This window comes from Talpa occidentalis, unplaced genomic scaffold (genome assembly GCF_014898055.3).
Source record: "Talpa occidentalis isolate TD23 unplaced genomic scaffold, MPIMG_talOcc4v2.1 talOcc4.4, whole genome shotgun sequence".
NCBI classification, from domain to species: Eukaryota; Metazoa; Chordata; class Mammalia; order Eulipotyphla; family Talpidae; genus Talpa; species Talpa occidentalis.
The window spans coordinates 497,605-524,999 of record NW_023604295.1 but is presented as its reverse complement, the minus strand read 5'-3'; the positions used below and the strand labels follow the sequence as shown (position 1 = coordinate 524,999).

General features: G+C 72.0%; 2 protein-coding genes across 2 annotated transcripts; one reads left to right on the top strand and one right to left on the bottom strand.

Annotated features, from left to right (window-relative positions):
• Nucleotides 1–1,719: 1,719 nt before the first annotated feature.
• POFUT2 (protein O-fucosyltransferase 2) lies at nt 1,720–7,161 on the bottom strand. Its single transcript, XM_037524469.2, has 9 exons — nt 7,031–7,161; nt 6,186–6,436; nt 5,012–5,156; nt 4,622–4,732; nt 3,979–4,045; nt 3,639–3,764; nt 3,364–3,544; nt 3,154–3,277; nt 1,720–2,394 (listed from the first exon to the last, which is right to left on the bottom strand). The coding sequence occupies exons 1-9, from the start codon at nt 7,159–7,161 to the stop codon at nt 2,241–2,243; spliced, it is 1,290 nt and encodes a 429-aa protein (XP_037380366.1). The 3' UTR covers nt 1,720–2,240.
• LOC119257063 (collagen alpha-1(I) chain-like) lies at nt 7,160–26,536 on the top strand. The gene is made up of 8 exons (XM_037524765.1): nt 7,160–7,236; nt 7,749–8,389; nt 8,569–9,290; nt 16,772–17,158; nt 17,982–18,201; nt 23,922–24,097; nt 25,284–25,433; nt 26,168–26,536. The coding sequence occupies exons 1-8, from the start codon at nt 7,160–7,162 to the stop codon at nt 26,534–26,536; spliced, it is 2,742 nt and encodes a 913-aa protein (XP_037380662.1).
• The last annotated feature ends 859 nt before the right edge of the window (nt 26,537–27,395 follow it).

Here is a 27,395-nt window from a genome sequence, read left to right as displayed (position 1 = left end):
GGGGGTGCATGAGGGAGGGAGGCGGTGGTGGTGAGGTGGCTCCCCGGATGCCCAGGCGGAGGTTGGGGCCAGGCACCTGGTGGGCTCTGGGCCAGACACAACCCTCCGGGCCCACGGGAACTCGGAAACTCAGCCACTTCTCCTGTTGCCACTTTGCATGGCAGCTGGGTGTGCCCGCGTGGGGCCCCGGTGGGCGTGACTCACGTGTGTGCGAGGACTCATGGCGCACGAGAACAGGGGTCCCCAGGAGACAGCGGAGCAGAGGGGGGCACGGACCAGACCCCACCACGCCACCCAGGTGTCTGGATCCAGCTGTGCCTGAAGGCGGCCGCCCTGGCTGAGCGAGGGGGTTGTCCGCCTCCGAGCACCAGGCAGCCTGGCGTCCGCTCCGCTGAGGCTCGGCTGCGGGAGCGGAGCAGCCGTTGGGGGCAGGGGTTCCACACGCAGCTGCCACAGCCCGGCCGTGGCTGTCCTGCTCCTGCGGGACCCTTGGGCCCAGGCCACCTCTGCGCCCGCCTGGGAGGAGCCCCCGGTGCCCGGAGCCCCGGGACGCAGCGCAGGCTGGGCCTGGAACAAGCGCCCCCTCCTGGCCGTGCCCCGCACAGCACAGGCGGCTCCTTGCTGGGAGTCACCGCGCCCCGAGCCGGAAGCGTGGTGTGTCAGGGACTTGGGGGCACCTCCCCCGCCCCCGTGTGTCCAGGCCAGCGCTGGCAGCAATTACACCTGGCTGTGTCCCCAGGCCCGGCCTCCCGCCTCGACCTCCCTGCTGCCTCGCAGCTCTGTGACCTCCGGGGTGGCCTGCAGTCCCGCAGCAGCCGCAGCAGAAGCCCCGAGTCCGTGACGTCCAGGAGTCTGACGGAGGGTCCCCCTGTGTTTCCACAAGATTCAGTAGCAGAGGCTGAGCAGGGCGGGGTGGGGGTGCTAGTCAGGATCCCTGTGTCCGGGTCCAGCAGCCAGCAGGGAGGAACTCTGCGGGCACAGGGAAAGCCTCCAGTGCCAGTCCAACATGGGGTCTTCTCGGGGACCAGTGCTGCCCGCAGAGGCCGCCACGAGAGCATAGGACTCCAGGAGCCCTGAGGTTTGGGGGCCCTCACAGACGGGCCCCTCACACAGTGACACTCGGGGACCTCGGTCCAAGTGAGTGGGACTAGAGGGACGCGGGGGACCCGGGTGCCTCCACTGACCCTCGGGGAGCCAAGCAGAGCCCCCCAGGGCTCCCCCGCAGCCCCCGGTGCTCCCCCAGGCTGGGCCCATGGTGGTGCTGGCCACCCCCAAGGCCAGCCTCCCGACTCCCGCTCTGCTCTGAAGTCCAGCGGCCGCGGGAGGTTGGTGGGCGCGGCCTTCCGCACGACATTCCTGAGGCTGGGCCCGCGGCTGGGTGTCGGGCCCCACCTGTTCTCCGCGCTGTGCTGGGCAAGGATCGCGGCCCCAGCCGGACCGTCAGCAAGTGGTCACACAGCCCTGCCTGCAGCTGGACCCCGAGCCGACTGCAGCCGTGCCAGAGCACCCTGCCAGGGCCCATCTCGCTCAGACGCCCCAGCGGGCAGCCTCCCCGCCTCTGCCTGTGCTGCCTGCAGACCCCTGGGCCCCGGCAGCCTGCAGCTCACCCCCTGCTGCCCCCCATCCGGCTCCCCACCCCTCAGTGTCCCTGTGGCGGCTGTGGCTCTGAGGGCTGGGCACCAGGCAGGCGGCGGTGCCCTACGCCAGGCAGCTCAAGGAGGACACAGGCCGGCAGGTTCCAGTTTTCTATAAAATTTATTGACTGCGTCTGAGTTACAAAGGGAGAACTGATCCTGGCCCCACCCACGCTCAGGGCCCACTGCGGAGGCGGCGCCGGTCTGTTGCCCGCGGCCCTTGGGTCAGCTCCGCCACTCGGGCGCTGTCCCAGGCCAGTGGGACGTGCGTGCTGGGCCCCGTGGCAGGGCCCTGCTGTGTCCAGGACCGGCTTCATGGGGCGGCCGGGAGCGTGGCCTCTCCCAACAGCACGCCGGCCCGCCCGGACTCCGGCCCTGACCCAACGCAGGCATGTGGCCCTGAGCAGGCCCCAGGCCGGGCTCCGTGGCCACGGGCATGGGAGCAGAGGGCCCCGGATGGCACAGGTGCTGCCCCGCACGGCCCCGCCGCTGTCCAGCACGCCGAACCTTGGGAAGCCCCGAAAACCGCCTGGCGCCTACAGCTACAAACCCGACAGAAACCACTGCCTGGCCCACGGCCTGGCCCAGGCTCGTGCGCCCCACACCTCAGTACACGACCCTCCAGCGCGTGGGCTGCTCGCAGTCCTCCTCCTGGTCGCCACACAGGCGGTTGTACGTGGTCTTGGGGTCCAACCCCAGGATTTCTCTCTCCTCGTGAATCCGGAAAGAAAACGTGGAGACCGAGGTGCCGATGAAGAACCTGCCGGGTCAGGCGGTCACTGTGCGGCCAGACACATGCTGGGGCCCAGCCCCACCAGCTCATCCCCTGCTGCTGCCAGCGCAGGGACAGTCCGGGCCTCATGGGGGCGCTGGGGGCAGGTCCTCAGACCACACCGGAAGGGCCAGGGGCCCCTGCCCGGCCCAGCTCAGCCCCTACCCCCAGGCGGCACCACCAGAGGGTGGCCGGCGAGGAGGCCCTGGAGCAGCACCTGGCAGCCGCCCTGAGAGGGGATCAGGCGTAGGAGCAGCCAGGCTGGCAGGCTCGGGTCAGAGACCAGCTGTGCAGAGGCCCCCGCCCCCCATCTACAACAGGGAATCGCCAGGACCCTATGGGTTTAGAGTTGCCATGAGGGGGGCACTTGGTGGCAGCAGGCGCCCCCACTCTCCATGCCCGAGCCAGCGGGAGACCAGACTAGGGGCCGGGCAGCCAGGCCCTGCATGGGCAGACCAGGCTCTGCTCGCCCTTGGCCGGGCAGGACCCCCTACCAAAGGTCGGGCACCACCAAGGCGGGAGACAGGCGGCCCGCAGAGCCCCAGTCTCCATCCTGACCTCTGAGGCCTGGCCTGCAGGGCCGCCACGTGGCAGAGCGGAGCTGAGAGTGATCTGTGCCCCCTGCTGGGGGCGCCCCAGCCCCGCAGAAGCGGCTCCATCACAGTGACCGCGTGCGGAATTTGGAGAGGGATCACCCTCTGGGTGGCTGTCCCACCCTGCCGGTGCCCCGGGAGCCGGGGTGCGTACCTGGCGTGGGCACAGACCCACTGGTCCACGATGGCCACGCCGCCATCCCCGTACAGCGCCAGCTCCGCGTGGCCCGGCTCGAAGCGCACCATCTCGGGCAGCAGCCGCCGCAGCTCCTCCTGCTCTGTGGGCAGCAGCTGTGGGTGGGTGGCTGCGCGGGTGACCGCGGGCACCCAGGCCAGCCGGGGGGTGGGGGGGGGGGGCGCCTACCCGTCCTGACAGCGTCCGTGGCCACGAACACCTTGTCCAGTCCGTGGGCCTGCAGGAGGCTGCGGATCTGGCGTGCGGCGCCAGCCAGGCTGGGCACGTCCTTCCTGTGGCCCCAGATGAAGTCTTTCCTCCTCAGGTGGACGCCGAGGTACGGGCCGCCCCGCGAGGAGCCAGGCTGGACCTGCAAGGGCGGTGGGGGGCAGTGGGTCCCGGCGGGTGCAGCTGAGGGGCGTGGCCAGCTTGGGCAGCGTCTGGGTGACCGAGCCCACCCCCACCTTCATGCGGGTCCAGTCCTCCTCAAAGGGGATCCCGTCTGCGGCGTCCGTGGAGTTGAGGTACCGGCTCCGGAAGGCGTCCCCGGCGGCCCGCAGGTGCCGGGCCAGCACCATGCTGCGGCGGGTCTGCGGGCAGAGCGGCCTGAGCCCGTCTGCCCAGCCGAGGCCAGGAGGAGGCCGTGGGGAGGGCCGTGGCGGGGACGCCGGGCTGCCCGGGCCTGACCGATGCCCGCCATGCCGCCCCCAGCAGCGCCCCGGGAGCCCCCGTGCGGGCAGGCGACGGGACGGCCACTGCCGCGGTGTTTCCAGGACAGCCGTGGGGTGCCCCCCCCGCACTCACGTCCCAGTACTCCTTGCCCCCGTAGTGGTCGTGCAGCAGGTTCTCGGCTCTGTCCAGCATCACGGACCTGTCAGCACACGGGGCCTCAGCGCCGGATCCTGCCCCGCGTGGGCATCCAGGGGCCACCTCGGCCACTCGGAAAAGGCTGCCCGGCCCCCGGCCCTGGTCTCCGGGTCAGGGTCTCCACGCTGCTGGACCCCCGGAGCAGGCCCACTGGGGACGCCACCCAGACACGCCCAGCCTGCGCCCTGGGGTGGGGCACCCACACCCCGCCCGCCCTGCCGGCCACGCCCCTCAGGAGAGGAAGAACACGAGACAGAGTTTCTGAGAGGGGCAGCACCGGCCCTGACCGCAGGACAGGCAGGCGCACACCCCTGGACCGACCACGCCGCCAGCGCGTGCCCCCGCACCAGCCCCCTCCACCACAGAGCCCCCGCGCCAGCCCAGCGGGGACACCATGCGTCCCCTGGGGCCCTGTGCCGTCACCTCAGACGGGCCAGGACGGGACTCAGGTGACCCCGCTGGGGTCAGACTGGCGTCCAGGGGTGGCCCCGGGGCCCCGCCGTGTATCTCTGGCCCTCGTGGGGGGCAGGGGGGAGGGGCGTGTAGGGCGTCGTGCAGGACGCGGGCTCGGGGCTCTCACCGGGCAGACGTGTTCCTCAGGAGCACGGGCGCCATGATGGACGCGGAGCCCTGCACGGACAGGCAGGACACGTTCAGCCCCCGGGTCTCTGCGTAGCCCCAGAACCATCCTCTGCAACACGGGGGGCGGCCATGAGTGCGGCACATGCCCGAGGCCCTTCCCGTGGCGGGGACACCCCTGGCGTGGGCGCGGGGACGGGCGGCTCCTCAGGCCACCGGCTCCCAGGAGGGGGTCTCCGGCCGCCCTGCCACTCTGCGGATGGACGCTGGTGGTCAAGCGGTGGGCGAGGGCGGCCACGCAGGGAGGCCCCGTGCAGGCCGCAGGCAGCCACCTCCCGGCCGGGCGGTGAGGGGCCTGCGGGGGGCGGGGGCGCGAGGGGCCGCGGCCCACCTGTAGTACTCGTGCTTGTCCTGCGTGTACAGCAGCGCGTCGATGCAGGGCCGCGCGTCCACCTTCTCCTCCCAGCTCCCCTCCTTCCAGCCCTCGGCGTAGCCCTGCAGGACGTACACCTGGTCGATGAAGGGCCCGCCGGACTCTGGAAAAGACCGCGGGGGCTCAGCACTGCGCCCAGCGCGTCCCCAGGGCTGCAGGCACCCATGGGACCCCTCTTCCTGGGGCGCCGCCTCCTTCCCCAAAAGGAGGGACTTGCCGGCTAAAGCAGGCAGGATGGAAGAAAGCTGCCAACGCGGTAGGGGCCCCAGCATGGTGGGGGCTCCTCTCCTGACCTTTCACCCTCCTGCCTGCCCATCTGTGCCCACTCGGCATAGCCGGCTTCACGCTGGCGCCGGCCCACACTGTCCCCCCATGCTGAGCACGCCTGTGCGCCCTCCTCGGGGCCTCAGCACCAGTGCCCGCCTGGCCTGTCTTCTGCAGGCTTGCCTGTACCGTGAGGGCATTCGGTTGGCACCTCTAGGGGCCCTTGTGTGGGGGACAGTGAGTGGGCACCCCCAATCCTGGCGGCCTGTCCAGGGCAGGCACCCCAAGGGAGTCCCCCCGCTCCAGCTGCAGGACACATGTCCCCAGGCTGATGCCCCTAGTGCCACCGGCTCAGAGCTTGGGCTGCCCATGGGGAAGGGGCAGTAGCTTGGTAGGCTGAGTCAGGGTGGCCGCTCCACCCTTGGCTCCACTGTGGACGTGTGCCCCACCCAGTGGGCACAAGGCTGAGGAGCCAGGACGACGGTGTCTTGGAAGACGGGAGCCTGTGCTCCTCCGGGGAGGTGCCAGCAGGCCTCGTCACAAGTTTGGGACTCCCAGAAACAGCCCCTCCAAAGGGGTGTCAAGGTGGGTGCCCACGTTGTCTGTTAAGACAAAGCAGCTGTGAAGAAACCCACGGCTCCTCTCCCACCTGCCACAGGCCCCGCCAGGCCGGGTGTGGGAAGACGCAGGGCCATGCCTGCAGGCCGCGCTGGGAGGAACAGGCTCTGGGCACAGGAGTCTGGCCAGGATACGGCTGGGCAGCAGCGGTGCGTGGGGGCAGCCGCAGCACAGGCGGCACAAATGCCCTGCAGGGAGAGCCCCCAGGGCGGCGGGGTGTGGCCCCCTGGGCGCAGGCGCCGGGGCTCACCCGCGATGAACTGCTCGTACTCCAGCACCGGGATGTTGCGCTCCAGGCTGGGGAGGTCGAAGAACTCAGCCCAGGGGATGCGGACCTGCTGGAGGTCGGGGCTCTGCCAGTGGTAGAGGCGGCCCCAGGGGGGCAGCACCAGCGCCCACGCCTCGGTCTTGAGCAGCGTCTTCAGGAGGGAAGCCACGCGGACATACACGTCCCGCCGCAGGTTGAAGCCCTCGGGCGGGTTGACGTCGTACAGGAGGTACCTGCGGGAGAGCAGGGCGGTCCCAGGGCCGGCACGGACCCGCCGCGGGCACCGGCCGCAGCCCCGGCTGTGGGCAGAGGCAGCGCCGCCCAGGCCCGAGCCCGGCCCGCGCGGCCAGACGCAGGGCGCAGCCGGGCCAGGGCGGCGGCCCGGCGGCTCGGCTGGGGGGTCCCTCCGCGCGCAGCCCCGAGGGGCGCGGCGCCCGCCGGGCACAGTCTGGGGGCGCGAGTCGGCCGCGCGGGAGCCACGGCGGGCGCTGACGTCCTCGCGGCGCCTCCGGGCGAGGGGCCGCCCGGCAGGCGCGGGGGGCCCGGTGGTCTCCGCGGCCCCCGCGGGGTGCCGGGCGGGGGCTGTCGCCGCCCCGGGGCCTGGGGAGCCTCCGCGGCCGGCCGAGGACCCCCGCCGGCGGAGACCCGCCCCGAGGGGCCTCCCCGCGCCCGCAGGCGGGCAGCCCCGGCGCGGCCTCGCTCGCTCGAAGCTGCGGAGGCCGCGGGCGGCCAGGCGCACCCGGGCCCGCGCCGGCCGCGCTCCCGCCGGGCCGCCCGCCCCAGCCCGGCCGCGGAGCCAGACGGGCCCGGCCGCCCGGCGCGCTCACCGCCGGCGCGACGCCGCCCCCGCCAGGATGTCGGCCGCCGACTGGCCGGGCCAGAACTCCTCGCCCGAGGCCGCCGCCCGCGGCCCGGCCGCCGCCCCGAGCAGCAGGCACAGGACGCCGAGCGCCGCCATGGCCCGCGGCCACGCACTTCCGGCGGCGCGGCCCGCCCCGGAAGCGCGCCCGCCCGGCCCCACCAGCGCGTCGCGGTAGCCACGGCAACGCGCGGGCGCGCCCGGCCTCCCCTGGCGGGCGGGGCGGGGAGAAGGGCGGGCCCGAGCGGGCGGGGGCGGGGCCGGCAGGGGCGGGGCCGACTGGGTGGGGCGGGCCGGGGAGAAGGGCGGGCCCGAGCGGGCGGGGCGGGGCCGGCAGGGGCGGGGCCGACTGGGTGGGGCGGGGCCGGGGAGAAGGGCGGGCCCGAGCGGGCGGGGGCGGGGCCGGCAGGGGCGGGGCCGACTGGGTGGGGCGGGGCCGGGGAGAAGGGCGGGCCCGAGCGGGCAGGGGCGGGGCCGACTGGGTGGGGCGGGGCGGGGAGAAGGGCGGGCCCGAGCGGGCGGGGCGGGGCCTTGCGCGTGCGCACCGCGGGCCCGGTGCGGTCCTGGGCGGGCGGGGCGCTCTGGACACGGCCTCCGCGCGGGCGGCCCGTCCTGCGCCTGGGCGCCGCGGACGCTGTGGGGACGGGCTGGACGCGGCACTGGAGGCCACGGGCCTCTGGCCCCAGGCTGGGGGCGGCCGCTGCCTGCGTAGGGGTCGGGGTGCACGGGCCTTGGGGAGCGCCCGGACCGTCCCTGAAGAGCCGGGGCCTCGACCCCGCCCGCGGCAGCCCCTCCCTCGCGGCTCCGCCCTGCGCGGGCCGCCCGGCCGCCTGGACCCCGCCCCGGCCCGCGCGCCCGGCCCGCCCCGGCGTGATCTGTCCGGGCGTCCGTGGCCGGTCCCTGTGCGGGGCGCCCGGGAGGGCCGCCGCCCTGCGCCGGGCTCTGGAGCCGCGGGACGGGCGCTGCCCGGGCCTCTCCCGCGGACGCTCCGGAGGCCGCTGCCCGGGGCCCGCGGGGGCTGCGCCTGCAGCTGGGAGTCCTCGCAGCCCCTGTCCCCTCTGGGCCCGCCCGCAGGGCCGGCTCCCGGCTGACGGGGCCTCCAGCGGGGTGCCGTGCCCCGGGAGCCGGAGCCGGGCCGCTGCCGCTGGACGCCACAGCCAGCGGGAAGCGGGCAGAGCGGGCCGGGGCCGGGGCCGGGGCGGGCGGGAGGGCGTGGCCGCTGGGCCTGTGTCCGCCGCCGCCCGCGTGAGCGCGTCCTTCCGCGGCCGTGTGTCCCCGCGCCGGCACCAGCGCGAGACCCCGGCCCGGGCTTTCGGACACGCCCGAAGCAGGCCGCCGGCCGCCCGCCCGCCCCAGGCCAGGCGCGGTCCCCTCCCTGCAGGGGTCCAGGGCAGAGGCGGACGCCAGGCCGCCCGCGCCTGTTCCCACGCGCGTTTCTGCGAAATGGGGTGTGCGCTGGGGTCCCCCGAGCCCTCGGGGGCCCCGTGCCCTCGCGCGCACACCCAGGCCCGGACCCCCGCGGGCCCGCGGCCCGGCCGAGCGGCGAGCACCGCGCCGGGGCAGGAGCGGCCGGAGCGCGGCGGCGGCGCGGCCTTTGCAGCGAAGGCAACTGGTGGCCCCTGCGCCCGAGCCGGCCCTGGAAGCGGACGCGGCGCCGTCGCGGCCCGGGCGACACCGCGCGGCCAGAAGCGGCCCGAGGCGGCGTCTCGGCGGCCCGGCCCGGCCCGGCCCGCTCCTGCCCACAAGCCCCGGAGGCCAGGGGGGCGCAGCCCCGGGTCCGGCTGGCGGCCGCGGGCGGGGCAGCTCCTGCGAACCGGCCCCCGCGCCCCTCCCCTGTGTCCCACGAGCCTGCTCCCCCGGCCCCGGGCGGCCCAGGACGGCGCCCCACGCCCGCGGCGGGCTCGGGAGCCGGCGTCCCCCGACCGCCCCTCCGGGTGCGGCCCGAGCCAGGCCTCGCGCGGGGAGGCGGGAAGCCAGACCAGGACGCGCCGGCCCGGGGCGGCCGGGCGCGGGAGGCGGCGCAGCCCTTCGCGGGCTCCGCGTCGAGGAGCTGCCCCGGGAGCCCGGACGGTGCCCACGCGCCCGGGAGGGGCCAGAGGCGGCCGCACCCCCGCCCGCCCCGGGCCCCCAGCGCAGCCGCCGAGCGGGGCTCCTCGCCGCGGGTGGGCCTCCCCTGCGGGCCTTCCGCGCCCGCCGGCCGAACCACAGGGCCGCGAGCCTCCCTCCCGGTGCGTGTGCGGGAGCCAGGGGGACCCGCGGGGCCGCCGGCGGGGTCTGCGCCGGGGCGCCCGGCCCCGCCCCGCCCCGCCCCGCCCCGCCCCGCCCCTCGCTCCCTCCCCGGCCCCGCCCCGCCCCTCGCTCCCTCCCCGGCCCCGCCCCCGCCCCGCCCCTCGGTCCCTCCCCGCCCCCGCCCGGCCCCTCGCTCCCTCCCCGGCCCCGCCCCCGCCCGGCCCCTCGCTCCCTCCCGCCCCCGCCCGGCCCCTCGCTCCCTCCCCGGCCCCGCCCCCGCCCGGCCCCTCGCTCCCTCCCCGGCCCCGCCCCCGCCCCGCCCCTCGCTCCCTCCCCGCCCCCGCCGGCCCCGGCCCCGCCCCGCCCCTCGGTCCCTCCCCGCCCCGCCCGGCCCCTCGCTCCCTCCCCGCCCCCGCCCGGCCCCTCGCTCCCTCCCCGGCCCCGCCCCCGCCCGGCCCCTCGCTCCCTCCCCGGCCCCGCCCCCGCCCCGCCCCTCGCTCCCTCCCCGCCCCCGCCCGCCCCGCCCCCGCCCCGCCCCTCGGTCCCTCCCCGCCCCGCCCGGCCCCGGCCCGCCCCTCGCTCCCTCCCCGCCCCCGCCCGGCCCCTCGCTCCCTCCCCGGCCCCGCCCCCGCCCGGCCCCGCCCCGGGTCTCCCCCCCCCCCCGCCTCGCCTCTGGGGCTTACTCTGGGCTCCTTCGCTGGTGGCCGCACAGGTGGGGGACCCGCCCCCAGAGAAAAAGATGGGGTTCAGTTCCCGTGAAGCGCCGACTTCTGGGGCCCCAGGGCCAGCGCGGCCCTCGGCTGAAGAGCCACCGGCCCAGCGGCCGCCACCAGGGGGCAGGGCGGCCGCGGCTCCGCCCGTGGAGGGGGGAAGGGGAGGACGGGGGGGGGGGCGAAGGGGGACGGGGGTGACGGGGGGGGGAAGGGGGGCGGCTGTCGGCGGGGGGCGGCGGGGGGCCGGGCTTGCGCCCCAGGCGGTCAGGAAAGGGAAGGGGGGGCGGGGTGCCTCAGCCCCCGGCCCAACCGCACCCCAAGTCTCCCGGGCGCGGCCCCTGGGCCTGGCCGGGCTCGGCGTCCTTGCCGGCCCCGCGGCCAGCGGGCCTCGCCCCCCGGAGTCCGGTGTCAGGGCCACCCCGAGCCCGCAGCCGCCCTGGCGCCCCTCCCGCGCCGCCCCGTGCCCGCAGCAGGCGGCCGCCCTTTCCTTGGGGGTCGCGGGCCGCGGGCAGGGAGAGTGGGCGCGGAGAAGGCGCGCCGCCCGCCGACCTGTCCGGGGCGCCCGGGGCTCGGGACCGGCGCCAGCCCAGGAGCGGCCGGCGGGCCCGAACGCGGAGGGGCGGCGCGTGCTTTGAGCGGCGCGGGACGGCTGCACCGGTTCTGCCTGCCCGCGCTGGGCAGTGCCCGGGAGGCCTCGCGGGGTGGGGGGCCGCGGGGGGCCGCGGGTGCTGCGTGGGTGTTGGGTCCCTCAACCCCAGGGGCCCTGCTGGGCCAGGGCGGGGGGCTGGAGTGGGAAGAGGCCGAGCCTGGCCCCAGCAGCGCCAGGCCCCTCTTCTCTGACCGCAGCCCCAACTCCAGGCCGCTGTCCCAGCCCCGCGGTGCTGGGGCCGGGGCGGGAGCAGGGGTGCAGTATTGGGGGGGCGGCCTGCAGCCACAGGCACTCAGGTGGCGACTCGGTGAGGAGGCCCCGGCAAGGCCGTGCCCAGCAGTTAAATATTTACTTGGAGGCACTGACCGGGCCAGGTTGTGTCTGGACAGGCGTGGGGCCAGGGCAGCACCACCCCCTGCCTGGGCGGGCGGGGAGTGTCAGCCCTGGGGTGATCTGCCCTGCTGCCCAGCGGGGGCCCAGTTCAGCCCCCAGACACCCAGCACGGCCAGGCAGCCGCCACTTCCCCGGGAGTGGGACCGGGGCCCCGCAGAGTCCGTGGGGGCATCTGGAGGGGGGATGGCTTTTTCTTCCCTTCCTGCCACCCCGAGTCCCCCGAATGAGCTCGTGTACGGGGCACTGGCCAGCTGGCGCCAGCCCAGGCCAGCTCCACGCTGCTCCAGCCCTGGGGGCTGCCCACTTGCCTTGTGGGCCGCAGCCCCGCCCGCCCCGGGCAGGTCCCCACTTCTCAGGGCCCAGGGTTTTTCCCTGTTGGCGGTGCCTCCCGGTCCGAGCTCAGGAGCACCCAGCCCAAGAGCTGGGCAGGAATCGGCCCCTGGGGTCTCCAGAGGGCCATCTCAGCGCCGCCTCCCTCACAACCAGGTCTCCCCGATCACCTGCACAGATGCCCGCGAGGGCTTGGGTGGCTGCGGGCGGCCAGGGCAGGTGGAGCCCTTTCTGTTGCAGCGTGTCCCCCAGGGCCACCTGGGGCGGCAGGCTGGTGCTGTGTGGCTAGGTGGGGGTGCTTGGGCCCTGGGGGGTTTCAGGGGTCCCTGGGAGGTCTCCGGGGATCCTGGAGGTGCTGGTGGGCCCTGGGGGATCTTGGGGGCCCTGGGAGTGCTGGCAAACACCCATGTTCACAGTGACGCCCATGCTGTCAGGTGGCAGCATGGCGGCCAAGATTCATCCCCTGAGAAACCTGAGACGGCGTCTTCTGTCCTAGGCGGAGCTTCTAAAACAGTGTCTGCCAAGCTGTGCCCCAAACCCCCGTGGGGGCGCCTGCCCCAGCCTGGACACGTGCTCTGTGGAGCTGGGCCTTGAGCCAGGTGACTCAGTGGGGCGGGGTCACGGCGGCCCTGACCTAACAGGAGGGGGTCCTTGGGGCAAGCAGGACAGACCCCCAGGGATGCCCGCAAGGACCCGGGGACATGTCCACGACCTGGGGCTGCCCAGCACACCTGGCCCTCAGCCCACAGCCCCGGGTAGGGACAGCAACTGTGGCGGGGGCTCGCAGCTGGCGCAGGTGCCCTCTCTGCCTGGTCTCTGGCCTCCCCCAGCCACCGGGGAAGTGGGGCAGGGCGTGGGGGCTCCCTGCAGCAGGAAGGGGTGCAGCCACGTGACCCTGGCACCCTCGGGAGGCCATGGCAGGGTCCCTCAAATCTCACAGCCCAGCCATGGCGTGTGGTCCTCAGAGGCAGCCACGCCCGGGGTCTCCCTCACACCCCAAAGGCTTCGGCAGCGAGGGGGACAGGACAGGGACAGGACAGGACAGCCATGCCGCGCGGGGACGCCTCAGCAGACCCGGCCAGAGAATCCGCTGCTGGTAGCGGATCGTGACTCTGGAGGTTTCCAGAAAGGGAACTGGTTTTCCTGGGCTTCTCAGGCCTCGCTACGCGGACCAGAAATGAAAGGGCCACAGTTGAGGCCGGCAGCCGCCACCTGGGCCTGGTGAGCCCAGGCAGGGGTGCCCCGCTGTGCACGCCTCGGGGCACATGCTTACACACACTCGGGTGCGCACACACACGGGTGCACACTCACAACACACATGGGCATATGCTCACATGCACGGGTAGATAATGCTCACCCGCAAGGCACACACATGACGCTCACACCCACGCACACACAGTGCACGCTCCCACAGGCACACACTCACCCACACAGACACACACACACGGAGCATGTGGAGGGGAGGGGACGGCCCAGGGCGGGGCACAGGTGGGTGGGAGGACGCACATGGGTCAGCCCACGGGGCAGCTGGCCACGGGCCCTGCAAAGTGACTTCGTCCCCATCAGGTGAGGTCCCCACATACCGGCCCCCACCTCCCATTTGGGGCCAGGCACCCCAGCCCTTCCCAGAGTCGGCAATGGATGGGAGACTAAACACGCCCGCCGCTCCCCGAAAGCCCTCTGCCAGAGTAAACAGAGCCCCTGCCGTGCCGCCGGCCGGAAGTGCGGCTGTCCAGAGCCGGGGCCCAACCGGCGGGGCTGGCCTCACGAGTTCCCTGACCCGGACCAGCCAGGGCGGCCTGGAGGGCTTGGCTGTGCGGCCGGGGTCCTGGCCTATTTTCAGGCCTTTTGCCTCACACCCGGGTCGGGCCGAAGGAGCCTCAGGGCAAACCATGCTCAGGATGGGCCGGCCCCCGGGTGAGCCTGCCTGGACGCTTCTGCCTGGTGCCTCAGGTCAGGGCGTGCTGGACATGTCCCCGGGACACCGGGTTCCGCCGCCGGCACTCTGGGGTGCCCCCTGCAGGGCCACACCGCCTGGCAGAGTCCGGCAGGGGCTGCTGTGCCGGGACTCCAGGCCGCGTGGGCTTGAGCAGGGGCGGCCACGCCTCTGGAGCCCAGTGCAGCCGCGGCTCTGGCTCGGGGGTCTGGGGGCGAGTCCCTATGGCCTCCCTCAGCCTCAGGCAGCCAGGGGGCAGGTGGAGGTGCCCGAGGACCACCCACCCAGCAAAGCCCAAGCCGGGCCGGACGCTGCAGGCTCTGGGCCCTGGACCACCCAGGCCCACCGCGGAGTCCTGCAGGTCTCCAGGAGTCAAGAAGTCGCGGCTGGGTGGGGCCGGGTCTCCAGCGCTGTCCCACCTGCTCTGCGGGACATTCCCAGGGTCTCCCAGGATGGCCCTGCGGGTGCCCCAGCCCCCAGGGCGACTTAGCTCCGGGTCAGCACCCCTGCCCGGTGGCCCCTGGTGGGTGTGTCCCACGCCAGCCCTTCCTCCCCCCCGCCGCCCCCCTTCTCTGCACACCTCTAAGTCTGAGGGAGGCCCCTGCCTCAGGGGCCGGCACAGGGTGGGGGGCAGGACCATGTGCTGCGCCAGGCCCTGCAGGCCACACGGCAGCCCTCCCCCGCCCGTGTGCTGTGTCGCGTGGGCTGATCAGACTGGCCAGAAGGAGGACTGTCCAGTGGCATCAGAAGCCCTGGGCCTCGAAGGCTGGGTCCTCCTGCCCATGGGGTTAGAGGCAAGCTGGACGGGCCGAGGGGCCTGGCCGCGCGTCTCCAAGGGGGCCCGTGGTGGTGGGAAGGGAGCTGAGACCTCACTTGTTGGCCGGGTGTGAGGGCCAGAGAAGCCCGGCGGGCGGGAGGCAGTGGGGTGAGGCGTCCTTGGGAGAAAGGCCGCGCCTGGCCGGCTGGGGGCAGGTGTCCGGTTCCACAGGGCTTGGGAGCTCCGGCACCAGGACTTGTGGACGGAGTGAATGGGGGTGGGCAGAGGTGGGGCTGGCCGGCTCCTCAGGTGTGACCACTTTCCACGCTGCACCTGGATATTGGACCCCAGGTCAGTGTTCTGGCTGCCCAGCTGCGCGTGATGCCATGTTTCTGCCCTGAGCCGTGACCCCCTGTGACCGAGATCCCGTGGGCCCTGACCCCCCAACGGGCAGTGGCCCCTGTGGGCTGTGGTCCCTCTCCTGGCCTCCAAGGACTTGGTCTGCACCCCTGCCTGTGTCCTCTGGGCCCTGCAGCCCCCTGCGCGCGTGGGCAGAGCCCCGAGGAGCCCCCAGGAATGCCGTGTGAGGAGCTGGGGCGAGACCTGCCATGGCCTTGGGCGTCCTCGCTGGCTGTTGTCACTGTGGCGTCAATCCCGTCGGCGGCCCCGGGAGCCCCAGCAGCCCCCTGGCTAATTGGCCTTGACCGCGGCAGGGCTGGGAAGGCCTTGAAAGAGGCTCTGTCCTCCTCGGCCCTGGCCCCAGGACAGCACACAGGGGGCTTTGTCCTTTGCTGGGGCCCCGGAAGACCCCTCTTCAGCTGGGAGTGGGGGGTCGCCTGGCAGGACGGGGCCTGTCTCCCCGGCTGCAGTCGTCCCGCAGGGACTGGGTCCAAAGTGATTCTGAGCGTCACAGGTAGCTCTGGTGGGGTCACAGGTCATGCTCAGCCCCCAGTGCACCTGCCGTGGCCGACTCCTGAGGCGACACCTCCTGGGGCAGCTTCCCTGACCCCGGCGCGACCCAGGCCGGGGCCCAGTGCTCAGCTCCCATGTCCCAGGGCCTTGCTGGGAGGCCAGCAGGACAGAGCTGGTTTAGGCCCCTGCTGTGCTCTTGGGGCCACGCGGTCAGAGGTCAGCAGTCACGTGCACCACCCAGGACCACCGTGGGGGATGGGGGACAGAGGGCCTGCAGGCAGGGCAGCACCAACCACAGGCAGCAGAGGTGCGGCTCTGGGGGAGGCTGCCTGGTGGAGGGTGGGGACCCGTGGCCAGGGTGCCGGCGGCCCTGGGGCGCCCAGGCAGCTGGGCCTTCACTCTGTCCACCTCCCCCCGACTCTGACTCCAGGAGCAGCAGCCCTGGTGTCTCTGGGTGTCGCCAGCAAGGACCCTGCTGGAGGGGACCCAGGCCAAGGAAAGGCTGCCTCTGCCAAGCCCGGGGTTCAGATACCTTAGGAGTTGGGGTTCCCAAGGGAGAGTGAAGTCTCTGGGGGTAAGGCAGGCCAGGCCAGAGGAGCACCTGAAACAGGCCCTTCAGGGTGCCGGTGTGGACAGTTTGGCCTCTGAGTAAAACGGGCAGAGACGGCCGCAGGCACCAGGCAGGAGGCGGGCGGAGGAGCGGAGCGGCCGCCCCTGCCGGGCTGACCCCGGGGCCGCCGAAAAGCCCCGCGGGCCAAAAGCCCTGGCCGGGGCTGTGGCGGGACAGACCCACGCGGCAGGGCCCTGGGCGCGAGCCCGGCGGGGCAGGGCCGTCCGGGGCTCCCCGCGCCCGCGCCCCACAGACGGGAGGCGGGGCTCCAGGGCCGCCCGCGGCGCCGCCCCCCAGGGCCCCCAGGAGGCCAGACGGCACCGGCCGGCGCAGGGGTCCCCGCCAGCCCCGGGGGCGGCGCCGGACACACCCAGCGCCTCGGCTGCGAGAGGTCGGCGACCGGCAGCAGCAGCTCCCGAGGCGCCAGCCCGAGGCCTCCGGGCTCCTCAGGCCCCGCCAAGGACGGGACCGAGGCCGGCTGGGACCGCGGCCCCCGGCGCTGCTCTCGCTGCGGAGCCCGCAGCGGAGTCTCCCCTCCTGCTTCTTCACCCGGAGGCTGCAGCCATGTCCGCCTCTTCGGTGCCGGCAGCGGCCCCGGCTCCCTCCCTCGGGGGCTGCTTCCTCTCCGTCCTCGTCCTCTTCGCTTCTGGGGCCTGGCGTCGTCTCTCTCTCAAAGCAACCAAGCCCGACTTATATCCTCGCTCGGGGAGCCCCGCCCACACCTCTGATTGGCCCATTTTCCAATCCTGTGGCTGATTGGGCCATTTGCCCATCAGCCCATAGCGCCTGATTGGTCCATTGCATGATCCAGGAAGTCCGCTGCACACGAAAGGGCGCAGAGGCGCAACTGCCACACCGCCTGGCGGTGGGCGGCGGGTCCTGGTAACAAAGCTCTGATTGGACCATTGGGCACCAATCAGCTCATAGCTCGCACCTGATTGGTCCACCCCACGATCCCGGAAGTACACGGTGACATAAAAGCGCTGAGAGCAGCAGCTGCCACCCTGACTGTGGCGGGGCCGGGGTGCGAGAGCCACGGCCCCTGCCGCTCCCGCTGCTCAGGCGGCGGGTCCTGGGAACAAAAGTCTGATTGGACCATTTTTCGATCCTGTGGCTGATTGGACCATCTAGCACCAATCAGCTCATAGCTCGCACCTGATTGGCCTGCTCTGCGATCCAGGCCGTGCACAGCTGCATAAAGGGGCTCCGCGGGCGGCCCCAGCTGCCTGCGGTGGAGCCGGGGACGCCGGCCCTGCCGTGGCGGCGCGCGTTGGGGCAGGGAAGGCCCGGCCCGCCTGCGCCGCCCCCGTCAGCGTCCCGCCGCGCCCTTGCTGGGGCGGTGCGGCCGGCAGGCTCGCGGGAGTGGGCGCCCCAGCCCGCTGCCCGGCGGGGCCGCCTCCGCGGGGTGGCCGTGGGGGCGGGCGGGGCGCCGGGCTGCCGGGAGGAGCCGAGCCGCGGCGCCGGAGCCCTCGTGCTCGCCGGGACGGCGGCCCCACCGCGCCGCTCCGAGGGCTCCGCCGGCCGTGCCCTGGCCGGGGGCGGGGCGGGCCGGGCGTCCGGGGACGCGGTGGCGAGGCTGGGCCTCGGCGTGGCCTCCCTTCCCCGCACCTGGCGGGCCGCAGGGCCGGGCTGGCCGGGCTCCCGCCCTCCCCGTCACAGGCCGCGTGGGGAGGACAAATGCGGGGCCGGGGCGGGGCGGGGCGGGGCGGGCGCCGCCGCGGGGGCCATCAGGGGCCGCGCATTCCTCGTGGGGCGGCTGGGCAGGGCGCGGGCGGCCAGTCGCGGGGCGCGGGGCCCTCCTGGGATCTCCCACGCGGGAGTCAAGGCTGGAATCTCTGGCATTTAGAGCCGCGGAGCGCAGCGTCCAGGTGTGTCTGTGCAGCGCTGGCCGGGCCGAGCCCGCCCCTGCACACCAGAAGCTGCAGAGACCAGGGCGCCCCGCCCCCGCAGCGCCCCCGCCCGCAGCGCCCCTGCCCGCCCACGCTCCCGAGTCAGGAGGGCCCGAGGCGCAGTGCGGCCTCCTAGACACAGAGGCGTGTCCCGCAATCTGCCCGGCGTCCTGGGGCCAGGGGGAGCCCCAGCCGGACACCAGGGCAGGCCCCTGCCCCCAACCCCTCGGCACCCCCGAAAGAGAGAAAGAACCTGGAGCATCCTGAAGGCCCCACGGGCACCACAGCCTTGCGGTCAGCCTGAAGCCACAGGTCGTCCTGTTCCAGACGAGGCCGGCGCCTGGCGCCCGGCTCAGGGTTCTGTGGCTCTGCCACCTGGGAGGGAAATGGACGTCTCCCAGGCGTCGCCGCTGCTGGGCCACAGGTGTGTCTGCAAGTCCTCAGGGAGCTCGCCCCAGACTCCAGGGCAGCGCTGGCCCGGCCTCCCTGGCACCCCGGCAGGCTGGCGTCACCCAGGCTTCACCAGGCCGCAGGGCCACCCAGGTGCCCGGAGGCTCCCGAGAGCCAGCCCCCGCCCACAGCGAGTGTCACCCTGAGCGCCCCCGTAGGGTGAATTCCTCGGGCTCTGCCGCACTGGCCTCTGCGGCCTCGGTCATGTCAGTGCAGGAGGGGCTGGGGCGCGGGCCTGAGTGTGGGCACGTGGACCGTGGTGTGCTTGTGTGTAAGTGTGCACGCCTGGGCCTGGAGGCAGGATAGAAGCAGCGGTAGCCGCGGCAGGGAGAAGAGGGATGTGACTACAGAAGGGGTGAGACCACGAGACGAGAGCCCAGAGAAAGCGCGAGATTCGTGGGGGCTGGAGGCCTGGCTGCTGCCCCCGCAGCCCCCCGCCCGCCCGCGCCGCCTCCCTGCCTGGCGCGTCTGTGTCCGGGGCGCATGAAAGCCTGAAAAATCCACTGAGGACTCATGGGCTCCCTTTATCCACCTGCCCAAATCCATAGCAAACTTGCCCTGTGCCTGCTGGCACTATCCCCTCCCCAACCCTCGTCACAGGGGCAACTGAGGACCCCCAAGGTGCAGCCAGGAGCACCCAGCTCAGCCATGCAAGGGAGCCGGGACCCGGGCCTCAGGGACCCAGAGATGGGGCCGGACGGCTGATGGTGAGGTCTCAGCAAACGGGCTGAGCTCCTGAACGCACGGGTCAGCCCAGGCACAGATACTTGATTCCCCCCAAGATGAGTGGAGTGCTGCCCCAGTGCCCGTGGGTGTAGCTGATTCTGGGTGCTGGGGACTCAAGCTTACTCAAGTCGAGCCTGTGGCTCTTCCACCCAACTCTTCAACAGACGACTGGGTGAAGAAACCACGGGATACTATACGGCCGTGAAAAAGATGAAGTGTGACTTTGGCGGCAAAATGGTTGGTCCTCGAGGTGATGTTAAATGAAGTGAGTCAGGACACGAAAGAAGCAGCGGCTGACCTCACTCATCTGTGGAATAGAAATAACCAAAAGAAAAACAAAATAGGAACAAACCTTGAAGTCAGTAAATGGTCACCAGAGGGAACAGGCTGGGGTGGAGGCTCAGGGGCATGGGCACAGGTGGTTTGGTGGAGGGTGGGGAACACGCGCACAGATGGAAAAGCAAAGCCATAACCCCCCAAAATTTTAAAATGAAATAAGATGAGGCCGTTGGGGTGGGCCCTGATCCAGGTGTCCGTGCCAGCAGACCTCCCCCTGCCTGCCTCCGCCCGACTGTCCACTGTCCACCTCCCCACCGGTCCAGTTCCCCTTGTGCCCTCCTGCCCAAGTGCTCACCTGCCTGCCCCCACTTCCCTTCTGTCCACTGCCCACCTCCCTCCCTGCAGCGCCGTCCAGCAGCACTGGGGCCATGGGAAGGATCCCGTGATCTCCCCTGTACTGGAGCCCCCACTTTCGGGGTGCCTTCGATCTGTGTGTGGCCTTGCCTCTGCTCCTAGCCCCACAGGTGCCCCAGGTTGACGTGGGCCCACGGTTTCCGGAGAAAGGGTCCAGATGGAGCTGCCTGGCTGGCCCTTCCTGTGGGTGCAGGAGGCTTATCTGCCCCTCCCAGGACACTTCCTTCCTCCCACACTGATGACCCGGGGGCTCAGCCCTGGAAAATCTGAGCAGCTGACAGGCCTCCTCTTTCCAGGGGTTGGGGGCTCAGGCTGGCCCCACACATCAGCATCTGGGACCCATTTCCTGCTGCTGGGCTGCAGCCGACCGGCCGCCGGGCAGCCCCTGCCAGAGGGTGCAGAAAGGCCCCAAGGGCCTCTCTGGGCGGCCACTGGGGCTGGGGGCCCTGAGGGTTTTACGGGGCCCAAGATGCTGGGAGGAGGGTGGGCTGGGAATAAGAATGGAGCCCAGGCTACACGTGGGCCCGACTGCCAAAGTGGACGGCGTCCTGACCCCTCGCCCCTCCCGGTGTCCACCCTCTGGCTTGCCGCTGCCCCGCTGCCCCGAAGCCCCTGCAGCTCCCCTGGCTCTTGGCCACGGCTCGGTCCTCGAGTGCTGGCCAACCCCTGTCACACGCGGCCCTCACGGCCCCTGGGTGCTGCCACAGTCCTGCCGCCTCTCGGCAGGGCCAGCGGGCCTCAGGGCGTGAGCCTGGCTCCCGCCACCGCCAGGGCGCATCGGGGGTCCCGGCCGGCACTGCCACCCCTGCGCTCAGGGTGTCTGCGCCGGGGGCGTGGCTCACACACATGCACAGGTGTGGACCGGCACACACGTGTCCACACGCAGGTCCACATGCACAATCACGGCGACCTCGCCTGGAGCTGCCAGTGTGGCCAGCACCGCAGCCTGGGCCTGGGCAGCAAACATTCTCGGTCAGGGACAGGGTCCTGGGCGGCCCCAGGGTCTCCCCCGCTGTGGACGCATCCCCAGGTCCTCGCGGCCTCCCCGGGGGTCTGTCCTGCTCCCTCCCTTGTCCCCAAAGGCCCGTCCTGTTGGGTCAGGGCCCCCCGTGACCCCGCCCCACTGAGTCACCTGGTTGGAGGCCCAGTGGCCTCTGACATGTGGGCTTGGGGGACACAGCAGCCTGGAGCGCGGAGATGGTCGAGACAGTGTGGGGTCATGGGAGACCCCCACTCTGTGTCCTCATAGAGGGGAGATTTGACACAGCAAGACTGGGGAAACGGGGGGGCTTCCACAGGCCAAGGGGCCCAAAGCGCCGCAGCAGCAGCGAGAGCCCTGGGCTGAACCGGCCCTGCTGCCTCACACCCCCTCGTCCCCCACCGCTGTCCCCACCTACCCCCACAGCCCCCGCAGACTGTTGCCTCGGGGCTCTGCGGGTGCCTGGAAGTCGGTCCCTTGAGAGAGGCATTTCTGTGGCTGAAGTTGTCTGCTTTGCCGCCCTCTGTGCTGTCTCGTTACCCGCGCTCTGCCCGCCTGCGGGACACGCATGGCCCACGCGTACGCACGCGCACTGGCTCGCGTGGGAGCACCCACGGGTGCAGCCAAAGAGGTGCTTTGAGGGAAATTTGTAGCTTCCAATGTTGACGTTAGAAACAGCAACAAAAAGGCTTAATACCGGTCCTCTAAGGCTTCCCCTTACGGAACAAGCCAGAAAAAGACAAACTAAACCCAGAAGGCTAAGCAGATAATACAGGCAATAGCAGAAATGAATGACACGAGAAACAAGGGGAAAGTCCCCAAACCAGAGGACAACTCTGAGGAGACCAGGCTGCACGGGAGGGGCCCCCTCGAGGAGGGCGGGCGGGCGCGCCCCGTCCGCTTCCAGACAGTGAAGCCAAGCGAAGTGTCGTGGGCAACAGTGTGTCCCTAAATCACCCCGGGATGGGACCAAAAACAGCTGCCAGGGCTGGGGGGGCCCCCCGGGCTCTCGGGGGAGCAGCTGCAGGTGCGCGGCTTCTCGGGTAAGTCCTGCGAGGGCCGGGACGACACAGCAACGTCACACGGTGTCGCCGAACAAACCCTCCGAAACACGGGGGGCAGGGAGCCATGCCCAGCAGCCGCCACGAGGCCCCCCCGTGGCGCCTGGGGGAGACGGTGCCTGGGGCGCTTACCCCGGGGGGACGGGCAGCCAGGGTGGGGCCTCACCGTGCTGGCACAGACCAGGCGGGCACACGGTGAGGAGCTGAGGGCGGGGGGCAGCGAGACTGGGGGGCGCGTTTCACCCCAGGTCCAGCCGCTCAGCCCCAGGCTGGGTTCGTAGCAGCCCTGCCTTCAGGCGGTCAAGGGCCAGCAGGGGGCTGGGCATGGGGGTGCTGTGGCATGGGGGGCAGCCCGTCAAGCATCAGGACGTGCTGCTCCCCAACAGAAGGGAGCCCCGAGTGCTGCGGTAGGCGGTGGAAGCCAGGTCTGCCCAGTGCTCCCTCCGGGCAACTGGGGTCAGCAGCGAGCAGGAGCCCACAGCCCCTGGCCCCCGCCGGGCTGGCTGGGAGTCTCGGTCCCCTGTTCGTTCCCAGGCCCCCTGACCCGCCCGGCCCTGCTCTCGGCCTGGACGGCTGCCCAGGGCATCTGGCCTCCTCCCCTGAGCCCTCGCCATCCCGCCCTCCCTGGCCGCGGGGTGACCCTGGGCCCGGCGGCGGAGGCGTCTGTGCCCCCCGCTGGTGGCCATGGCTGGGGTGCCACCTGATCAGAGGCAGGAGGGTGGGCAGGGGGTGCCCCTACTCGTCAGGCCAGGCCTCCCGCTCCCGTGACCGTGTGCTCAGCCAGTGCCAGGATGCGCAGGCTGTGGGGGCCGGTGGCCGGGGCTCCAGGCGTGGCCGGCGCAGGACAGGGCGCCCCCCGCGTGCTGGCCACTCCCAAGCGCAGGCCGCAGTGCTGCTGGGACAGGGCAGGAGCAGCCCCAGCCCTGTGGGGGGCGGGCCAGGCCCACGGGAGGGGGGGGCGTGGTGGGTCTGCGGCACCAGGGCCACCCGTCCCTTCTGGGGGGATGCCCCGTCTCTCGGGTCAGTGCTGGGGATCCCTCCTCTGGGCCCAGGAGGGGCGCGGCTGGCCCTGCTCACAGTGCACCTCCCCTGAGCCCCGCGCCCACACGGGTGGCCTGGGCGCTGTGTCTGTGCTCGGCACCCCTGCGCGGGCTCTGGCTGGAATGCGGGGTGCTCGTGCTGGGGGACGGGCGTGCACAGAGGAGACGCCCAGAACACCCGGGAAGCCCTGAGCGTCTGCCCCGGGACCTGCCGGGGTGAAGCTGATCCTGCAGTGACTTCAGGACCTTCACCCCCCGCTTGCCACCCTCCGGGCTCTGCCTGGCGGCTCCCCAGCCCAGCCATCACCCCAACACTCGCCTCTCAAACACCCTGTGCCCCTGCAGGCAGCTCAGTCGGAACCCCAAAGCAGGCCCCTGGCGCCCCACTCCCGCCAGACCCCATCGCCGGGCCCCTCGCGCCCGGCGCCTCCCTGGGGCTCCGCAGTCCCTCGCTTGTCATGGAAGGGCCCCCGGGCTGGGGCCTCCCCATTGTTCACGCCTCAGTCCCATTTCCTGCCCTGGAGCCGCCGGACCGGGGCCTGTTTACCCCATCAGTGGCCGTGAGTCACGCTCCAGCCCTTCCGCTGGGCTGGAGCCCAAATCCACCCTTTCACTCCCAGAGGCTGAGCGTTTCCGCCCGCGCGGGGCCGGCGAGGGAACTTATGACTCAGCAGAACCCCCAGAGTCCCTCACGGGCTGGGAAAATCCGGCCGTGACGTCTGGCCCAGATTCCGCTCCTGGCCTCCGGCTGGGGTGCCCGGGCTGCAGGGGGGCGGGGGGGGGGCAGCAAGCAGAGCCCACGGTGGGCCGCCCTGGGCCCGCGCCGAGCCCCTGCTGCGTCCGGGCGGGGCCTGCGCCTGCCACCAACAGGCCGCGGGGCCGGGGCGGCCGCCGGGAGCGGGTCTCGGGTGCTCCACACGCTTCCGCGGGCCCCGTCCTGCCCGTCTGCGGCGGGGCTGCACGTGTCTGCCCTGGGAGCGGCCGCCCGCCCCGTCTCGCTGCCAGGATGGCGTCCTGGGGCCCGAGTCCCCTTCCCTGGTGGTCAGAGGCGCTGCTGCCCTCGGAGCCCGCAGGGTCTGTTCTTGGTGGGCACCCGCTCATGCCCTCCCCGCTGGCCGTCCCGCCGCAGTGTCTCCTGACCGCCCCCCTGGGAGGTGCCCGCGTGGCGCGGGGTCTGGATGGGCCGGGGCTCAGGCGTGGCCCCCCACGGCCCCTCCCGCTCCTGCTCTCGCTCCGGGTTTGGCGCCCCCACCGCGGGGTCCTGCAGGGGGTTTCCCTTTGGAAGCGTTTGCTCACCTGCCCTCGGGGTGGCTTCTGGCATTTCAGGGGCCACGGCCACCGCCTCGGCCTCCCCGCACCCTCTCCTCCGCTCCCTCGTCCTTCTCTTCTTTGAGTGCGGTCAGCCGGCCTGGCCTTGCCCGTGTCCGCCCGCAGCGCCGGCTTCACTGTCCACCGGCTGCGGCGTCCCCAAGTGCGTGATTCCCTTTGGCAGATGGAGGCCGCCAGGATGCCCACGATCTGACCCAGCTCCCTGGCCATCCTGTGCCCCTGGACAGGGAGCTGAGCGGGGACCGAGGCTCGGGGGTCCCGGGGGTCCTGGAGGGTCCGGCCTCACCAACCCTGGTCCAGCTGTCGCCAGCGTGTGATGGGGCGTGTGCGCGCGCGAGGGTGAGTGTGGGTGAACGGGCAGTGTGTGCACGCATTGTTATCGGACAGGGAGCGGGGCAGCCCAAACCCCGCAAACCTGCCTATTCTAAATGGGTTCTGCCATCCGCCGCATCCACACAAAACATAGGAGACTTTAATGAAAAGGAACTTTAATAAAACTAGGAAACAACACAGGAAAGGCAAAGAGTCTAGTTTCTAGACCCAAAGTGACCCGTCCCCTCGTGGGTAAAAGTCCATCCATATGGGATCGGCCCAGAGCAAGGCCCCAAGGCCTGCCCCAAGTCTAAAGCATCTTCCAGTGGGGACCCACAGAAAAGGGTCACAAACAACCAGACAAGCCCGGAAGGAAAGGAGCAAAATCAACATCAAGCTAAAAGCTGCCATTGTCACCTCCCCACGGGTCTCACCCCCATCTGTGTCACCCCGTCCACGACCAAAAGACAAGCGCAGCTTCTTCACGTGTCTCTCGGCTCCACGCGCCTCCTCCAGGTCTCCTGGCTCCATCCTGCTCCTTCCTCAGTCTCTTCTGCAGCTTCTCCTCTCCCTGCTCAGCTCCACCCTCCCTTGGGTGGGGCAGGGAACCCCCCCTTTCCTGGGGACCACCCTGTTACAGCATGAGTGCACGAGAATGTGCTGGTGTGCAGGGTGTGAGTGCGGGGTGAGGGGTGTGTGTGCAGGGACACACCAGAGCCCCTCCTGTTCCCGGTGTCCCTGAGGAATCCTCTTGCTGGGACACCCCAGTCTCCAGGAGGCGCCCCAGAGGCCCAGCAGGGCCAGGGGCCTTTCCAGGGGGCCGGCCAGGCTGGGGTGACAGTCACCCTGGGGGGCCAGCGGGGGAGGGCAGTGCGGCGGGGCTGTGGCACGCTCTGAGGGAGGGTGGTCTCCCCCGTCCACCCTGAGAACTTGGTTTACAGCCTCTCCTCTGACGTTAGCTGGAGCCGGATATTTATTTTCTCAAGAAAACAAACATTTAAACAGTTGCTTTGTTACAAAATAAAGCCACATTCCAGGAAAAGGAGGGCCCCTGCCCCACACCCACACAGAAGACAGGGGGAGCCCCGTTTTCTGCTCTTCCCCAGGGCCACAGGGACAGGCCCTCAGGCCCCGGGGTGCCTCTGCCCGGCACACACACGGCCCTCCATGCAGGGTGGGGCAGGGGCCGCCAGACCACCCCCCTCCTTTGCAGGGCACCAGCTCTGGGGACCGAGGCCTGCAGGACCCCGACACCACCTCCCTTGAGGGCCTGGCCCTGAGCACCCCCAAGTCCTCCGATCCTTGCCAGCCCACTCACCCCGAGCCCTCTGGAGCCCGCGCCCCAGGGAGCCTGCGCCGGAGCGTGAGCCCTGCCCTGCCTCCAGCACAGAGGGTCCCCCACGCCATCCTCTCGCAGGGACCCCTCCAGGGGCACCCCAGCAGCTGTGCAGTTTTGCAGCTGCTCACAGACCCCGGACTCCTCAGCCTCATCCTCTCCCCAGCTGGCTCCTGCCCCCCTGGCTCCTGTCCTCTGTCAGCCATCATTCATCGACTCTCCCTGTCATGTGTCAGCACCGCCGTCACTCTCCACGCTCCACCCACGCGTGTGTGTCCAGGTACCGCCTGAGGGGGGGGGGGAGGGGGGAGGGGGAGCCGGGCCAGGGAGGGGTAGTGCGGGGCGGGTGTCCCACCCAGCCAGGCCGCCTTTGCGCTGCAGCCTGTGGGTGCCGGTGGGACAGATGGAGGGTGGGGCGTGACTCTGGCCTGGCCTGCTGCGGGCAGGAGGCCTGGGGGACAGGCTGAGCCCCCACAGCTGCTCCACGCCGGGCAGACAGGCTCCTGGGGACCTGGTTATGTGGGGCCGCTGTGGAAAACCCCTCCAGAGGGGCCTGTGGGCGCCCTGATGCCTTGCTGGAGAGTGGGAAGATGTTCCAGAAGGTTCTGTGGAGTGTCCGGGGCTGACCAAAGGGCTGAATCCAGCCAGGACCAGACGCAGACATCTTGTGCAGGACACGGCCACGTCCTAAAGGACAGACACCACCGTGAGGGGCTGTCTGGGCTGTGGAGGTGGGTCCTATCATGTCCTTCCTACGGCAGTGGCCTGGCTGGGACGGGACCGTGAGGCGGGGCGTGGAGCACGTCTCCCGTGGGCAGTGGTGCCCGCCTGCCAACCGCGCCAAGGCCCCACCCCAACTCGACCAGGGCCGGCGCTGGCCCAGCACGACGGGCCACCTTCCCGGGAGCAGAAGACCAGAACAGTGCGGCAGGACCCGGCCAAAGCTGGTGCCCAGGTGGCCGTCTGGCACCACACCTGGGCGCCTGCACCTGGGTGGCCCCTGGGGGCCTCTCCCAGGAGGAGCGGAAACCTTGCTGCGCGCCTGGCTGCGGGAGGCCGGCGTGAGGGCGCCCGGCAGAGGCCCGCTCTTTATGGCCTGTGTCTCTGCCTCAGACTTTGCCCTGAAATAGCCGGCGGCCTGACCTAGAAAGTTCCGGCTATTTTTAAGTGAGTCCTCAGGGCGGCCGCTGACTCACCCAAGACAGATCTCCCCCAACGCCTCGTGGGGCCTGAGCGGTGGGCGGGGACCAGGTGACCCTCAGGTCACGCACCCCAGATGGCATCAAGGGCCCTCGCCAGCCCCGCTGCCCCGGCCAGAGCTGTGAGCGTCCATGGGCGGAAGCCTACGGCGGTGCGCGAGGCCCCGCTGAGGCCTGGAAGTCTTGGGCCTGCACCGCCTTGTCCGGAGCCTCCCGGCGGCCCTGTGAGGAAAGGCCACCAGTGCTGGGTCCGCTGTTGCCACTGCAGAGGTATCTCTGCCCACAGCGTCAGCACCCCGCTTCACACAGAGCCTCGGCCAGCCTGCGGGGGGGGCCGTGGACACGGACAGCCTGGGGGGGCGAGTGGACACCACCAGCTGGCCAAGGCCCAGCCCCCACAGCCACGTGCAGCCCCCAGGCAGGGCTGGGCACAGGTGCGTGTGTCCTGGTGAAGTGCCCGGCGCAGAGCTGAGGGGGCGGCCTGAGGACGGTGGGGGCAATGACAGGCAGGCAAAAAACACGCTGGACTAGGTCCCCGGGTTCCTGCTGCAGTGGCCGAGCCTCATGGGGATGCCGGGGCCCACATAGCCCACCCCGCTCCCCGTGCCAGGCTGCCTCAGGGCCGAGCGCCAGGCCCTGACCCCTTCGGGGCCCATGTGAGGGACAGGCCCGGGGCGCTCTGCCACACCCACTTCTCCCCAGCCCGGCGTCGCCAGCGGGCCTGGCCCTGCCAAGGCCTGGGCTACCAGCAGCAGGGGTGGGACCCCTGAGCCAGAGGAAGGGCACTCAG